Here is an 18,713-nt window from a genome sequence, read left to right on the forward strand (position 1 = left end):
GGTACCAAATTCTGTCTTAGTTATCTAGTGCTGCCATAACAGAAATACCACAAGTAGAAGCTTTTAACAAATGGAAATTTATTCTCTCACAGTCTAGGAGGCTAGAAGTCTGAATTCAGGGTGCCAGCTCCAGGAGAAGGCTTTCTCTCTGTGTCAGCTCAGGGCGAAGGTCCTTGTCATCAATCTCCTCCTGGTCTAGGAGCTTCTCGGAGCAGGGACTTTGGGTCCAAAGGATGTGCTGTGCTCCCAGAGCTTCTTTCTTGGTAATATGAGGTCCCTATCTCTCTGCTCGCTACTCTTGTCTTTTATCTCTTGTAAGATAAAAGGTGATGAAGGCCATACCCCAGTGAAACTCCTCTTACATGGATCAGGGCTGTGACCTGAGTAAGGGTGTTGCATCCCACCATAATCCTCTTTAACATAATCTAATCTTGCCTCATTAACCACAGGCAGAGATTAGGATTTACAACACAGGATAATCACATAAGATCACAAAATGGAGGACAGCCACACAATACTGGGAATCATGGGCTAGCCAAGTTGACACATATTTTTGGGGGACACAGTTAAATCCATAACAGACGGTTATGAGAGAGGGGAGAGGTAGACAGGGGAAATCATTAACTAGATAGTAGACAAGTGTTAACTTTGGTGAAGGGAAAGGCAACACATAATATAGGGGAAGTCAACCCAACTTGACCAAGGCAAAGCCATAGAAGCTTCCTAAACACATCCAAACAGTTTGAAGGACTGAGTTACTGGGGCCGAGGGCTGGGGACCATGGTCTTGAAGGACATCTAGGTCAATTGGCATAACATAGTTCCTAAACAAAATGTTCTACATCCAACTTTGGTGAGTAGCATCTGGGGTCCTAAAAGCTTGCAAGCAGCCATCTAAGATACAACGATTGGTCCCATCTCATTTCGAGCAAAGGAGAATGAAGAAAACCAAAGACACAAGGAAAATGTGAGTCCAAAGGACTAATGGACCACATGAACCACAGCCTTCACCGGCCTGAGCCCAGAAGAACTAGATGGTGCCTGGCTGCCACCAACTACTCTGTTAGGGATCACAACAGAGCGTTCCAGACAGAGCAGGAGAAAAACGTAGAAAATTCAAATTCATACAAAAAGGCCAGACTTACTGGTCTGACAGAGACTGGAGGAACCCCCAAGATTATGGCCCACAGACACCCTGCTAACTCAGAACTGAAGCCACTCCCAAAGTCCACCTTTCAGCCAAAGATTAGACAGACCTATAAAACAAACAATAACACATGTGAGGAATGTGCTTCTTAGTTCAATCAAGTATACAAGACCAAATGGGCAACATCTGCGCAAAAGCAAAGATGAGAAGACAGGAAGGGACAGGAAAACTGGAAGAACAGACACGGGGAATCTGGGGTATAAAAGGAAAGGGGAGAGTCCTGACACATTGCAGGGATTGCAACCAATGTAACAAAACAATTTGTGTATAAATTTTTGAATAGGAAACTAATTTGCACTGTAAACTTCCACCTAAGACACAATGAAATTAAAAACGAACAAAAAGGAGAAGAGAAAGATGGAAGGAATACACTGAGCCACTGTACCAAAAAGAATTCATCAATGTTCAATCATTTCAAGAAGGTAGCGTATGATCAATAACTGATGGTACTGAAGGAAGAAGTCCAAGCTGCATGAAAGCACTGGTGAAAAACAAGGTTATAGGAACTGATGGAATAGCAATTGAGATGTTTCAACAAATGGATGCAATGCTGGAAGCTCACTCATCTATGCCAAGAAATTTGGAAGACAGCTACCTGACCAACCGACTGGAAGAGATCCACATTTGTGCCTATTCTAAAGAAAGGTGATTCAACAGAATGTGGAAATTATCAAACAATATCATTAATATTACACACAAGTAAAATTTTGCTGAAGATCATTCAAAAACGATTACAGCAGTACATCGACAGGGAACTGCTAGAAATTCAAGCAGGATTCAGAAGAGGACATGGAAGGAGGAATATCACTGCTGATGTCAGATGGATCTTGGCTGAAAGCACAGAATACCAGAAAGATGTTTACCTGTGTTTTATTGACTATGCAAAGGCATTTAACTGTGTGGCTTATAACAAATTATGGATAACATTACAAAGAATGGGAATTCCAGAACACTTAATTGTGCTCATGTGGAACCTGTACATAGACCAAGAGGCAGTCATTCAAACAGAACAAGGGGATACTGCATGGTTTAAAATCAGGAAAGGCGGGCATTAGGGTTGTATCCTTTTACCATACTATTCAATCTGTACGCTGAGCAAATAATCCAAGAAGCTGGACTATATGAAGAAGAATGTGGTATCAGGATTGGAGGAAGAGTCATTAACAACCTGCAATATGCAGATACACAGCCTTGCTTGCTGAAAGTGAAGAGGACTTGAAGCACTTACTGATGAAGATCAAAGACTACAGCCTTCAGTTGGATTACACCTCAGCATAAGGAAAACTAAAATCCTTACTACTGGACCAATAAGCAACATCATGATAAATGGAGAAAAGATTGCAGTTGTCAAGGATTTCATTTTACTTGGATCCACAATCAACGCCTATGGAAGCAACAGTCAAGAAATCAAACGATGTATTGCATTGGGCAAATCTGTTACAAAAGACCTCTTTAAAGTTTTAAAAAGCAAAGATATCACCTTGAGGACTAAGGTGCACCTGACCCTAGCCATGGAATTTTTAATCACCTCATATGCATGTGAAAGATGGACAATGAATAAGGAAGACCAAAGAAGAACTGATACATTTGAATTATGGTGTTTGTGAAGAATATTGAATATACTATGGATTGCCAGGAGAACAAACAAATCTGTCTTGGAAGAAGTACTGTCATGGTGCTCCTTGGAAGTGCGGATGGCGAGACTCTGTCTCACGTACTTCGGACATGACATGAGGAGGGGCCAGTCACTGATGAAGGACATCATGCTTGGTAAAGTAGGGGGTCAGCGAAAAAGAGGAAGACCCTCAACGAGATGGACTGACACAGTGGCTGCAACAATGGGCTCAAACATATCAATGATTGTGAAGATGGTGCAGGACTGGGCATTGTTTAGTTATGTTGTACATAAGGTTGCTATGAGTCAGAACTGACTTGATGGCATCTAACAATGACAACACCTAATGAAATTGGTTCTTGGGTACACTCAATTTTACAAAGTGGATTAATTCTCTTAATCATTATAATATTTATTATTGGATTAATGCCAAATGTTTTATGAAATGTTTTTTTCAAATGCTTGTACTCACAATGCAACACTACTTGCTATGCAAAAGATCATGAATTTTGAAGAAACAGCAATTCCTTAGAGAATAGTTCAGCTCTTCACCTTGGCCAATGCCCCTCTCTGCCAAGTAGTCCTATTAATTTGGACCTATCCTTACACACATCGTCTTAAAGGACCACAGAAGCAGAGGTCTGAGCTATGGCATGGCAAAGACATCATCAGCGTTGCGCAGCTCTCTGCACGAAAGCAACTGGAGTGTTAAAGGCTTATCAAAAGAAATGGCCCCCGCTAAAGAGATGGTGCCTGACTCTATGTGTGGGGTCTTAAAAGCCTATTCTAAATAGGTAGGCATCTAAATAATGCAAGGAAAATAAGTCCATGCAGAAGAAGTCACTCTTATAGCAGTGATCAGTGAATTTCTAAAGCAATTCTTGATCAGAAGGTGGGAGTTCTCAAGGAACTCTAAAAATCTAGGTGTCTGGCAGGAGAGGCTTCTGCCAAAGATATAGGCTGGACTCCATTTTTGCTGTTTACTGCTCATTCTTAGCTGACTTTCAAAAGTCAGCTTGCCAAAATACCTCAGGAAGCTTTCGAGCTCTCCTCCCTTCCTCTCCTTTCCTCTCACAGACTACTCCCAGGAAGAGTATTCACTCAGGCTGTCCCCCAAACATCCATAGATTAAAAAGAAGTTAACTGACTTAAACTCTATGATTAACAAAACATGCTTAAGGGAGCTTGCAAGTGTCCGGTACCTGTTAAATCATAATTTTGTAAATGTCAAGCAATCAGAATTTTTTCCTTGTTAAGTTCCTGGATTTTCTGTACTTAAACTCTGAAAAATTCCTTTCGCTGGAGTGCTTTTGTGAATTCTCATGAAGTGCTGCCCTATCTGGATTGCTCTGTTCCTTCAATACATCTCTTTGCTTTAATTTTAACAGAAGGTCTAGTTTGCTCTTTGACAGTTGACTTGGAAAGTTATCGAGTTATTTCTACCATGGTGATACCGAGGAACAGGCGTTACATATTATCAGAGAATTCCAGGGTTGGAAGGCACCTTCCAGGCCTTTTTTTAGCTAGTGCCTTTATTTCACAGATAAAGAAAGTATGACTCCAAGAGGGAAAGAGATGTATTCAACTGGAAGTATTCGAAGTTGGCTCTGTATCCAAACCACCCATATTCAAATGCTGGCTCTGCAACTAACTAGCTGTATGACCTCGGACAAGTCTCTGCCTCAGTTTCTTCCTCTATAAAATGGGGAAAATAAGAGTAACTACTCAGAGCATTCTCATCAACATGCCTGACATCATTATTATCTCACAGAGATTGTGTTAAAATAAGCACTAGCACCCCCAACTTCTTGACTCATATTCCAGTGCTCCTGAATTATTAACCTTTTAGCTTTTCTAAACTCACATGAACTTAATCACAGAATATTTTCAAATGGACACTATGAAAATGATGTTTTAATTACCTGCTTGAATATGAACAGCAGACTCACTCCTTCTGTTGCTTATTTTCTTAAATTTCCTCCGAGCATCATATCCTCTCCAGGCTAAAAATACAAAACCATGTGCTAGGCATGACATTAATTTAAGAACGTGCCAGAGAATTGGTATAAGCTGTTTTCCCTCCAACCTATTACCACTCTCTTCCCTCCCCCCTGCTTTCTCAATGAACAAAATAAGCAGAGATACGTGAGTTATGGTGGGGAAGAGGGGCCTCTCTGTCCTCACAGCTTGGCCTCTGAGATGCTTCTGAGAGGGGTTCTTTCGGTGCAGGGACTGAGTATCCGAGAACACTCTGAATCTCACTTAGGAACCATATGGGACCCCCATCCCACGTGAGGTGGTTCTCTGTCATCCAAATTCCTGCCGTAAATCCTGTCTTCAGGACTTGGGGACAGGGAGTTGGGGAGTTGATGGGAAGGAACTGGAATAGCATGACCTTTTGATTTGAAAGAAGAGGTATAAACATGAAAGTTGAGGGGAAGAGAAAAATAGAGAGGATAGTAAAAGGGAATAATAAGTAGCACAATACTACCAATTTTGGAGGGTGAACCATGAGCCAAGAACTGTGCTAAGGTAGGGGAAATTGCACGATGGGAAGGGAAGACCATCGAAGAGAAAGAGAAGAGAAAGTGGGAGGGGATTTCTGGGAATGTTTTGAGTTCTTTAGATACAGAACTGGAAGATGAAAAGCAACTCACCAGGGGTATGAGTATCTCTCCTTTCTGCTCCCCTACCTTGCTTGGTCTGAATGTCACAACTACAAGTTGTCAAATGAGGTCATGAGGTCCTCCTGAGTGGACTAAGGCACCTCTAATTCTAGGTTACAAAAGCACAAAGGAAATCATCCTTTATGTTCCAGATCTGGCATGTTCACAACCACTTACCAATGGCACAGGCACTTAAATGCTGTTTGTAGCATAAATGACACATACTTGTGTGCAAAGAAGCACTGGCAGGGCTGGGCGTATGGAAGAGCCTAGCTATTTGTTCCCTTGGTTTGTAAGCATCGTTTGTGCTAGTAAAGCCTTCTACAAACTGTATTAGTAATTCTGATGCTGAACACTGGTAATCGACATGCAATGTATATTATGTTACTTATCTGGGAGATGGAGCACATGTCTGTGTGAATTGGATTTTACATCGTGCACTTTGTTCTGCCTCTATCTTGCTACTCATCACAGTGAATTACAATGGTTTGTTTGTTTATCTGTGAGGTCGGAGTCCATAGCGGTGGTCTTGTTCACTGCTATACCCCTACCTCCTAGCACTGGGCCTGGCCTGCAGTAGGCACTCATACACATTTGCTGAAAAAAGAAAGAAAGGGAGGGAGGGAGAAAGGGAGGAAATCACTGAGAAACACAACCGGTGAGTAGCCCCCAGTACTTAACAACTTGAAATGTCAAGATTCAGGATGGTATTTATGAAAACTGGAGCATTTACCTGACTGGATGGCAATGGCCCCCTTCTCTCTCTTTTCTCTGACTCTCTTATATCTCCTGGCTCCAAGCCACCCCTTGGTATAAGCTTGCAGCACAACCACTCTGCCTATGACTTCTCGCAGCAGCAAATTTAATTGCTCGACATGGTAGTACTTGAGAAAAACCTGAAAGGAGACACTAGATTTAGCATTACACATGAGCTCCCAAACAAAAATTCACTCTACTTCATCATAGTGTTAATTATAAATATTAATATCATTATTCAAGTAAAGCTTACAGTGAAAAGGCAGTGATTTAATTTATGCTAATATTATGGACTTCTTGGAGGCAAATACAATTCCCCTTCTAAGGTTGAGCCAATCCTTTATTGTTGATGTAAACAGATGCTGAGGTTAATAGGGTTTTAGGAGATCCCAAATACACTCCAGGCCTGCCTCATTTCTGCCAAGAGTTCCATTTTCTCAGCTTGATCTCTACTCTGTTTCTAGACAGCCTCTGGTGGAGGTACTAACCAACAGAACTGACCCAAGGCCAACAGTGGAAGATAGGAGGGAGAAGGGCCTGGACAAGCCTCAGTGATCTAATTTCTGCTGAGCAGCCACTGTGCTGGCCATCACCACTCAGGCTAAGGCTGTCTTTGTGGGGCAAGTCAGGATGAACCCTTAAACCACGGGATCCTGCAGGGACATGATGTTCCCCCAAATGAAAAGTTACGCACGATGAGACTAATCATCAGGGAACTCAGTAAATAACACAACATGGATCTAATTAAAAAATGGATTAAACTCTAAAAGAAACTCATCATTGTCATTAATATGATTTGTGTATTTACACGTGGTGCTGAAATAGGTGGCTTTTTTAAAAGGACATTTTAAAATGAGCTTAAAGTTCTCATTATAGAAAGGCTAAATGGTTGTCCAACTATATACAGGACAAGAAGTAAACACTCAGCCTCTAGTTCCTGAGGCCAGGGGACTTTTGACCCAAGACCAGCAAAGATCATTGTTAGGTTGGGATCTTGTCTGCTAAACTACACAATTTACAGAGCCATTTATACTATGACAAGAGATAAAGGAAAACAGAAGGGCATCACAGGTGACAATCTGAACAATAAAGAAAACAATACCTTTGTTTTTCCTAGCACCCAGTGATCTAATCTGGACCTTTCCAAGATAGCGATACAGCTCTCTTTGCTAGCAAGAGGTGTCTGATGTGCTCTGAATGCCAAGTAATAATACCTACAAAATAAAAGAGTAAAATTAAATATTTTTAGTCATCATTTGATTCAGGGTAGTAGAACTGCTCTGGACCAATTGATATGCTTGGTTTTTTAATAGTAAAGACTTCTTGACCACTAATAATAGCATGTAAAAAACACACAATTTATACCTATTATTTATCTACTTTCATTTTTTTTGCTATGCATATTTCCCTTTTATTTTGTAATTCACACTCAATGCATGCATGGTGTCTTTTGCATGCAAAATCGAAGTATCTAGTCCTTTTAGAAAGCTGAAATTTAGACAGCTCTCCTAGTGAAAGTCACTGTTTTAGAGTTACATTACTATTATAAAAATAATTTGTAATGCCATTGTACATATTTTGACTCTACTTTGAAAAGTCCCATTTGAAGCAATTTGTAGATAGCAAAAGTGGTAAGAGCCTAACGCTACTGACTCAATCTGCTGAGCTGACCTCTTATTCAAGGTGTAGACTTGATAATATCACCAAAACCGCATATGTTTTCTTAGATTACTTCATTTCAGTGAACTTCTGAACTTTCAGAAGAAAGGGTTTCCGAGTAGATTCAAAGAACACCACCAAGAGTTTCTCCACCCCTTTCCTTTTTCTCCTATATTCTCCCTGTTTACATATGTATATGTAACTTGCTGAATACATTATTCTTTAAAAAGGATCTTTTCTCTGCTCTTAGCTGCCATCCATAATTAAATTTAACCCCTTGGAAGTTTAAAAAGGCTAAATGGTTTTTAATTTTTTTTTGTCAAAGGATTTTCCTGCCATTACTGAGACAAGGCTGATCTGTTACCTTGGAATTTACTTTTAAATATAGAGCTGTTTTTACTTTTTTAAAAAATCACCAAAATTTAAAATATGTCCTTCTTACTGCCAAATATATTCGTATCTTTCTGTTTACTTGATTACCACTTGAGTCATTTAACTTTATCTTCGCGCTACAGTATTGTTTTATAAGTTAGAATATAACACAGAACTTGCAGGGAACATTAACACTCAGAGATTCTGGGAATGTTTCCAAGGATCTCTGTTTCCACCTTTGGGGAGGAGGGGCAGTGTTCTCTCAGAACCCCTGAATGTTGGCCAGGACCAGATGATGTTAGGTCATTTGTCCAAGCCCAGGAACTGCTAAAAACAGATGTCTTCTGGAGCTAATGGGAGGAGGGACAGCCAGGAGTCAAGCTCAGGCCTCATGGGCAGTTCATGGTGTCAGTGCAGGTTCTTCATCCCTAGCTTCCCAGGACTGTAGTTTCAAATCTTGGCTTCTCTGACTTGGTTTTGGCCATGGCAAAAAGATTGTGTCCTGGAATACATAGGGATGGTAAAAATGAATGGCAAAGCTATATGGGACCAGTGTCTTGGGAAGGCTGAAGTACAGATAGCTTAAGGCATAAAAGTCAATGGTAAAGCCAGGATTCCCTATACTTTTTCCATGAGGCCCAGCCATTTATAACATAGGCTCCCTTAGTTTTAATCAGCCCAGGCTTGCTCGTGGTGAGTGCTTAATGCGACTGGAGATAAAGTATTTAAAGAGAACCTGATGAATGCCCAGCGCTATGCAGAGTATAAGAAGAATGCAAGGTAAATTCCAATTCTCCAGTCAAGGATTCAAGGATTTAGACTTATTTTGCAGGCATCTGTGGGTGGTTGTTATTAATTGCTAATTTCTAAATAGGCAGAATGTATCCTGAACTTACACACACATGTATATATTAAAACTTGACTTTGATTTTTAGTCCTTCAACTCAAATCTCTCATTTATTATTATTACAGTATTCATATCAGGCTTGGTTCAATAAGAAATGGGTAAGAGGTGAAGGTTTCAAAAAATACTGTGGAAACATATTAGTGATATATCAACAGTAACCAGGTCATAGAAGTATAATGTAATTTTAGGTTCCAGTAGGTACCATGGTGAAAAAGTGCTTTGGTTGAGTTCCTGTGGGTTTCAAAGCAGGGGCTTAACTGAAAGAAACCAAGCCAAAAGGCCTGAGAGCAAGGGGGGCCTTTTTTATGATGAGTTAAAAAGGGAAGAAGAGATGCAACAACAGAATAGTAAGTGAAAAGATCTGTCTTGAGGGTCTGGGCACTTGAGAACATGGCAAAGACCAGTTCCGCCCTGTGCTGCCTCTTACGGGTAGGATTTATCTCTCAGGCTGGAGTCTGTGAGTACTGAGCTAAGAGTCAGAAGATCTCTGTTCTGTGGGTTTAAGTTACCACTCTACACCTGAATTCCCACAGGTGGAAATGGTTGATGTGGTCCAGATAGTGGTTCTTGACTTAAAAGAGTTGAGAGGGATCAAAGACTCTATGAAAAGCTGGTAAAAACTATACACATTCTTTCTTCGGAAAATGCTCTTAACACAACACATAGCATACACTGTCAAGGGGTCCTCCAAAGATCTCAGAGCCCTTTCCCGAACTTTATGGAAGGTGATAAACCGCCCCAGGTCCCATCTTATCTAAACTCATAAGCTACCCAAATAGTAAATATTCAATTGAAAAAATCTCTATTCAAAAATATTGTTTAATTTTTGGTTTAAAATGTTTTTTTGTAGGAAATGTAGGCTCTTAAAGGAAGAGTTTTTAAATATAACAGGCAAAGCAGTTTGTAAAGTATTAATAAAAGCAATGCGCAACTAACTAGAGATACATCCTCCTACATTTAAATTACAGAACCATAAACTGGAAAGATGTATAGCTCACAGGGACATACTAGTTTTCTATTGCTGCATAACAAATTACTCCAAAACCTAATAGCATAGTAGATGGACATTTATTATCTCACAGTTTCTGAGGGTCAGGAATTTGGGACTAGCTTATCTGGGTGATTCTGGTTTATGGTGTCTCATGAAATTATAGTGAAGATATCAACCAGGGCTGCAATGATATGACAGCTTCACTGGGGCTGGAGGATCCACTTCTAAGATGGCTCACTCACATGGCCATCAGTAGGAGGCTGAGGTTTCTTGCAACATGAACCTCTCTATAGGACTGCCTGAGTTTCTTTATGATATAGAGGATGGCTTCCTTCAGAGCAAGGGATTCCAGAGAGAGAGCAAGGAAGAATCTGCAATGCACTTATGACCTAGGTTTGGAGGTGACACATCGTCACTTCTGCTATATTCATTAGAAGTGAGCCAGACCACATTCAGTAGGAGGGGAATTAAGCTCCACTTCTTAAAGGGAGAAGTAGTAAAGGATTTGCGGACATATTTTGAAACCACGACAAAGGAATTCTATGGATCACTAAGTCTTCTTTCTACTGATGAAGAAAACCACTCTCAGTGAGGTGAAAGAACTTGTCTAAGATTACAGAATGACAATGGCTAAGCATATTATGCAAGTCTCTTGACTTACAGGTCATTGATTGGTTTTTCAAGAAATGATGTGAATCCAGCTAATGAAGTCGAATTGTTGACGAGAAGCGGAGAAACTAAGAGTTAAGTTAAATATTACCTCCCAGAAAAGATTCATAAGTTTGCCTACATAAAGAAAAATTTTTCTATGTGAAAAAATAAGTAAAACATTTGGGATAAATTGATCTCTTTTAACTTCATTGTTTGCTTAGACACTACAGTTTTTCCATATTGCAGTTTATTATGCTCTCTACAGAGTTCCCAACAAAATGCTATTGTTTGGAATGCAGGAGCTTCCCCTACCAAATTAATTGTAGTGAATTTCTCAGCCTGACCTTCAGAGTCTACTTAACCTATTTAACTTGAAGAATAGTACCTCTGAGTCAGAAGGGGACTTTTATTTCTCCTCACCCCTTCTTTCTTCCACTTCTAAGTGCAGGTGGAGAAAATCTTTGGTAAGACAGAATAAAGAGACAGATGCTTTGTTAAATGCACCAAAATTGTCTTACAAGACCAGGTCCATATCAGCAAGAGGGAAGCTTTTTGGTCTTGTTCATGCTTTACTCTGAAGAGTGTGAGGAGCATAAGTCTAAGAAATTGTAATAACCAAACATTGCCCTTCTAGGATGGAGCCTGGCCATCAGGTCCCTGTGGACATCTAGGCTTTCCCAGGAGGGAGCAGGACCTTAATGAGGAGGCAGAGACGTAGAGAAGACTGCCGGGACTATGGAGAAAGAGAGAATAAGGACTCCTGAACTTCTATTCAACATGGGTTCTGTATCTACTGAAAGGCAACTTAATTGAAAAAGAAATGTTTGGAATCCTTGTGTATTCATGAACAGATTTCAGTGAAGATATTTTCTTTTTTATAAAGAGCTAGATCTGAATGTTCTTTGAGACATAATGTGGGCAGAACTGAGGACTTACACTTGACTGATGAGACTTTAGAACCTACCAACACGGGCTGGGAGACAATGAGACCAAGGCAGCTAGAATTTGTAGAACAGGGTATCGGAAAGAAGGGAGCTATAGAGATGGAGAACGCTGTAGACCTGTGGAGGATGCCCTCAAGTGTTCAGTAAATTACTGATGGGCACATGCATGAGAAGAAACTACCAGAGACTGGGAAATAACCATCTAAGAGGATTAGAGAGAACAGTGTTTGGCATTCACACAGGACAAGGAATAGCACCTATTTCTACCAACCAGACTTGTATATATCATAATTCACAGGACACTGTGTGGAGTAAACAGAAGGGTCTTGCTTCAGTAGTGAAGAAAAATTAGTCCTAAATACTACTCTAGTTTTACCTAACAAATCTTAAAAGCAAGAACCAAAAGGATAAAATCATTTGCAAATAATTTAACTGCATTCCAGAACAAAGCACAAAGATATATACAGAGAAACAAAAATAGCCAGGGCCCAAAAAGGTAAAATTCACAATGTCTGGCATCTAGTAAAAGATTACTAAGCATGCAGGAAAACATGACCGATTAAGAGGAGAAAAACCAACCAATCAAAATGGATCCAGAAGTGACATAGATGTTAAAATTAGGACAGAAGGACATTAAAACAGTTATTTTAACTGTATTCCATATGTGCAAAAAGTTAAGTAGAGACATATAAGATATAAAGAATAAGTTTTAGAGATTGAACTACAATATCTGAGATGAAAAATAGACAGGATAGAATTATCAGCAGGTTAGACATTGCAGAAAAAAAGATTAGGAACTTGAAGACATAGCAATAAAAACTATACAAAATGAAACTCCAAGAGAAAAATGAAATAAAAAGAGCATCACTGAACTGTGGGACTACTTCAAGTGTCCTCACGAATGTGTAACTGGAGTCCCTGAGGGAAGAAAAAGAGGGAGGAGACAGAGGACAGGAAACTTATTTGAAGAAATAATGACTAAAATTTTCCAAATTTGATGAAAACTAAAAACCAACAGATCCAAGAAGCTCAATGAACTTCAAGCACAAAAAAAATGAAAAACTACACCAAGGTACATCATAACCAAGTTGCTCAAAACTAGTAATAAAGAGAAAATCTTAAGAGCAATCAGAGAAAAAAGACAAGTTACATAGAAACAAACATGGCAAAAATAACTATGAATTCTTATCAGAAACAACGCAAGTGAGAAGACAAGAAGGCAAAATCTTTAAAATATTTAAAGAAAAATAATTCTACACTCATTGAAAATATCTTTCAAAAACAAAGGTAAATAAAGGCTTTTTCGGACATATAAAGGCTGAAAGAATTCATCATCAGAAGACTTGCACCACAAGAAATATTAAAGGAAGTCCTTCATGCAAAAGGAAAATAGCATCAGATGGAAATATGGATCTATACAAAGGAATGAAGAGCACCAGATTATAACTATGTGGGAAAATATGTAAGATTTTTTTCTTATTATTTAAGTCTCTTTAAAGGATACTTGACTTATTATACAAAAGTAACAACAACATATTGTGGGCTTTATAACATATGGATAAGTGAAATGTATAACAACAACAGCATAAAGGCCAGAAGAGAACTGAAGTAAACTATTTTAAGATTCTTATATGTGAAGTGGTATATATCACTATTACTTGACAGTAGACTAGGATAAGTTAAAGATGTATACTATAAACCATAAAGCAACCTCTAAAACATCAAAACAGTGTTGTAAGTAATAAATCAACAAAGAATATAAAATGGAATCATAAAAAAACTCAATAAATCCAAAAGCAGCAGAAAAAGAGGAAAAAGGGAACAAAGAAGAGATGAGACAAATAACAAATAGCAAGATGATAGACTGAACCTAACTATATCAATAATAACATTAAATGTGAATGGTCTAAACACCTCAATTTAAAGGCAGAGATTTTCAGATTGGATAAAAAAGCAAGATGCAACTATATGGAGATGCAAAGGTCCTAGAATACCAAAACAACACAACAACAAAAAAAACCGGCCAAAATATTTTTTTTAATTTATTTATTTTTGGTGAAAATATACACAGCCAAACATAAACCCATTCAAGATTTCCACATGTACAATTCAGTGACATTGGTTACATTCATCATATTGTGTTATCATTCTTGCTATCTCTTCCCAAATTTTTTCACCATTAACTTAAACTCACTGCCCCCTAAACCTCTCATCTATTCTTTAGACTTACTGTTGTCAATTTGATCTTATATATATAACTTTTTTAAAAAAAGTGTAATGCTCAAGGCAAACATTCTTTACTAATTGAGCTAAGCTGTTGTCTGGTTTAAAGTTCATTCGGGGGATAGATTCAGTTCAAAGTTTAAAGACTATCTCAGGACAATAGATTCAGGGCAAAATATTTTTATTTTGAAATAAAAATAAAGTTAGAAAGCTAACACTACTTGATGCCATGACTTATGAAACTACAGCAATTAAGACAGTATGGTACTGGTACCAAGACAGACAAATAAATCAATGAATCTATGGTTCATATGGCTGAGAACAAAATAGTCCAGAAATATTCCCACACATATATTGGCAAATGATTTTCAACAAACCCTAGAAAATGTAATCTAACCTATAGTGACAGAAAGTCAACCAGTGATTACCTGGGGAGGGTTTGAGGAGGTTCAGGACAGTGGAATAGCAAAGGGGCATGAGAAAGCTTTTTGGGGTGATAGATGTGTTCATTATCTTCATCATGAAGATGGTTTCAGGGATACAGACATATGTCACAATTTACCAAATAGTAGCTTCAAATATGTGCACTTTACTGTATGTCGATTGTACCTCAAAGCTGTTGTCTTAGGCTGCGTTCTCTAGAGAAGCAAAACCAGTGAAGCGTACAAATATACCGAAAGAGAAAGATGTATATCAAGGAAATGGCTCATGAGGTTGTAGAGGAAAGATCCAAGTCCGTGGGTCAGGCTGGAGGCTTCTCCTGACTCATGTAGCTGCAGGGGCTGGCAAACCCAATCACCAGGTCAAACAGCAAGCCTCTGGCTCACAGGCTGAGGAGGCTGACAAATCCCAAAATCAACAGGTAAGCTGCTAGCTCAAGTCCCAAGAATCAGAGGCCAGATGAACAGGAGCCAGCTACAGGATCCAGAGCGAGCAAAAGCCAATGAGCATTGCTAGAAAGTCCACCTATGTTGTTCGCAGGCCACTCACACCCCCAAGAAAACTTCCTTTCAACTGACGGGCTGCTCATAATAGACCTCATCAAGGAGGTGATTACATTATATCAGATCTCATTGTGGAGGTGACTATATCATTACATACCTACCAAATTGTAACTGCCAAACCGCTGAGAATCATGGCCTGGCCAAATTGACACAGCTGTTAAAAAGTATACTCATATGACAGTGTTCAACTGCTGGCAAAGATACGTTCATACACTGGGGATAATAGTATAAACTGGTAAAAATATTTTTGGTAAACAATTTGGTGATACAAATCAAGAATGCGTATTTTTAAATCTGGTATTTCTACTTCTAAGAATCTCTACTAAAAAAAAAATGAGAGACACGGAAAACATCTTTACAGCCTTAATTAAAATAGTGACAAATGAGGCACAATCAGGATATCTAATAAAAGTGAATACTTAAATTATCCATTAATTGGAATATATTTTTCAGGCCTTTAAAAGTAGGCTTTGGAGAAAAAAATTTTTTTAAATTGTGCTGTAAGTGAAAGTTTACAGTTCAAGTCAGTTTCTCATACAAAAATTTATACACACATTGCTATGTAACCCTAGCTGCTCTCCCTATGGTATGACAGCACGTGGCTCCATGTCCATTCAACCAGCTCTGTCCCTTTTTGCCTTCTCATCTCACCTCCAGGCAGAAGGTACCCATTTAGTCTCATTCATCTACTTGAGCTAAGAAGCACTCTCTTCACGAGTATCATTTTATGTCCCACAGTCCAGTCAAATCTTTGTCTAAAGAGTTGGCTTTGGGAATGGTTTCAGTTTCTGGGCTAATGGAGATGCTGCGGGCCGTGTCGTCCAGGGTCCCTCCAGTCTCAGTCACACCATTAAGTCTGGTCTTTTTACGTGAATTTGAGTTCCGCAACCCACATTTCTCCTGCTCCATCAGGGACACTCTGTCGTGTTCCCTGTCAAGGCAGTCATTGGTGATAGCTGGGAACCATCTAGTTCTCCTGGTCTCAGGCTGATGCAGTCTCTGGTTTATGTGGCCCTGTCTCTTGGGCTAATATTTTCCTTGCGCTTTGGTGTTCTTCATTCTCCTTTGCTCCAGGTCGGCTGGGACCAGTTGATGCATCTTAGATGGAAGCTCCCTAGCATTTAAGACCCAAGACGACACTCACCAAAGTGGGATGCAAAACATTTTCTTAATAAACTTTGTTCTGCCAATTGACCCAGATGTACCCTGAAACCATGGTCCCCAGACCTCTGCCCCTACTACTCTGTCCCTCAAAGTGTTTGGTTGTATTCCAGAAACTTCTTAGCTTTTGGTTAAGTCCAGTTGTGCGGACATCCCCTGTATTTTGTGTTGTCCTTCCCTTCACCTAAGATAATTCTTCTTTACCATCTAGTTAGTGAATACGCATCTCCCTCCCTCCCTACCCTCGTAATCATCAAAGAATGTTTTCTTCTGTGTTGAAACCTTTTCTTGAATTCTTATAATAGTGGTCTCATACAATATTTGTCCTTTTGCAACTGACTAACTTCACTCAGTATAATGCCTTCCAGATTCATCCATGTTATGAAATGTTTTGACGATTCATCATTGTTCTTTATAGTTGCATAGTATTCCATTGTGTGAATATACCATAATTTGTTTATCCATTTGTCCATTGATGGGCACCTAGGTTGTTTCCATCTTTTTACTATTGTGAACAGTGCTGCAATGAACATGGGTGTGCATATATCTATTCATGTGACAGCTCTTATTCCTCTAGGATATATTCCAAGGAGTGGGACTGCTGGATCGTATAGTACTTCTATTTCTAGCTTTTTAAGGAACTGCCAAATTGATTTCCAAAGTGGTTGTACCATTTTACTTTCCCACCAGCAGTGTATAAGTGTTCCAGTCTCTCCATAACCTCTCCAACATTGAGTATTTTGTGTTTTTTGGATTAATGCTAGCCTTGTTGGGGTAAGATGGTATCTCATTGTAGTTTTGATTTGCATTTCTCTAATGACTAATGATCATGAGCATTTCCTCATGTATCTGGTGGCCACCTGAATGTCTTCTTTGGTGAAGTGCCTGTTTGTATCCTTTGCCCATTTTTTAATTGGGTTATTTGGCTTTTTGTTGTTGAGGTTTTGCAGTATCTTATAGACTTTAGAGGTTAGATGCTGATCAGATTTGTAGTAGCCAAAATTTTTTTCCCAGTCTGTAGGTTGCATTCTTAGTCTTTTGGTGAAGTCTTGATGAGCGTGAGTGTTTGATTTTTAGGAGATCCCAGTTATCCAGTTTCTCTTCTGGTGTTTGTGCATTGTTAATAATGTTTTATATTCTGTTTATGCCATGTATTAGGGCCCCTAGCATTGTTCCTATTTTTCCTTCCATGATCTTTATCGTTTTCGATTTTATATTTAGGTCTTTGACACATTTTGAGTTAGTTTCTGTGCATGGGGTGAGGTATGGGTCTTGTTTCATTTTTCTGCAGATGGATATCCAGTTCTGCCAGCACCATTTGTTAAAGAGACTGTCTTTTCACCAATTAATGGACTTTGGGCCTTTGTCAAATATCAGTTGCTCATAGGTGGATGAATTTATGTCTGGATTCTCAATTCTGTTCCATTGGTCTATATATCTGTTGTTGTACAAGTACCAGAATGTTTTGACTACCGTGGTGGTATAATAGGTTCTAAAATCAGGTAGTGTGAGGTCTCCCACTTTGTTCTTCTTCTTGACTAATGTTTTACTTATCTGGGGCCTTCTCCCTTTCCATACGAAGTTGGTGATTTGTTTCCCCATCTCATTAAAAAATGCCATGGGAATTTGGACCGGGATTGCATTGTATCTGTAGATGGCTTTGGGTAGAATTGATATTTTCACAATGTTGAGTCTACCTATCCATGACAAAGGTATGTTTTTCCACTTACGCAGGTCTCTTTTGGTTTCTTGCAGTAGTGTCTTGTAGTTTTCATTGTATAGTTCTTTTATGTCTCTGGTTAGATTTATTCCTAAGTATTTTATCTTCATGGGGGCTACTGTAAATGGTATTGATTTGGTAATTTCCACTTCGAGGTTCTCTTTGTTGGTGTAAAAGAATCCAACTGATTTTTATAAGTTTATCTTATATCCTGAAACTTTGCTGAAATCTTCTATTAGTTGCAGTAGTTTTCTTGTGGATTCTTTTGGGTTTTCTGTGTATAAGATCACATCATCTGCAAATAGAAATACTTTGACTTCTTCCCTACCAATTTGGATGCCCTTTATTTCTTTTTCTAGCCTAATTGCCCTGGCTAGGACCTCCAGCACAATGTTGAATAATAGTGGTGATAGAGGGCATCCTAGTCTGGTTCCCGTTCTCAAGGGGAATGCTTTCAAAGTCTCTCCATTTAGGTTGATGTTGGCTCTTGGCTTTGTATAAATGCCCATAATTATACTGAGGAATTTCCCTTCTATTCCTATTTTGCTGAGAGATTTTATCATGAATTGGTGTTGGTCTTTGTCAAATGCCTTTTCTGCATCAGTTGATGAGATCATGTGGTTCTTGTCTTTTATTTATGTGATGGATTACATTGATTTTTTTTTTTTTAATGTTGAACCATCCCTGCATACCTGGTATGAATCCCACTTGACAATGGTGAATTATTTTTTTGATATGTTCCTGAATTCTATTGGCTAGAATGTTGTTGAGGATTTTTGCGTCAATGTTCATGAGGGATATTGGTCTGTAATTTTCTTTTTTTGTGGTGTCTTTACCT

General features: G+C 39.0%; 1 protein-coding gene across 1 annotated transcript in view; it reads right to left on the reverse strand.

The window, feature by feature from the left end:
* The window catches only part of MYO3B (myosin IIIB), a 532,652-nt gene that overhangs the window by 169,165 nt on the left and 344,774 nt on the right, over positions 1-18,713 (reverse strand). The window contains exons 19-21 of the mRNA XM_012555289.2: positions 7,346-7,457; positions 6,221-6,383; positions 4,744-4,824 (exon numbers count right to left, since the gene is read on the reverse strand). Coding sequence (XP_012410743.2) covers positions 4,744-4,824; positions 6,221-6,383; positions 7,346-7,457 — 356 coding nt within the window. The remainder of the gene's footprint in view (positions 1-4,743; positions 4,825-6,220; positions 6,384-7,345; positions 7,458-18,713) is intronic.

The sequence above is a fragment of the Trichechus manatus genome, unplaced genomic scaffold (genome assembly GCF_000243295.1).
Source record: "Trichechus manatus latirostris isolate Lorelei unplaced genomic scaffold, TriManLat1.0 scaffold00037, whole genome shotgun sequence".
Taxonomy (NCBI): domain Eukaryota; kingdom Metazoa; phylum Chordata; class Mammalia; order Sirenia; family Trichechidae; genus Trichechus; species Trichechus manatus.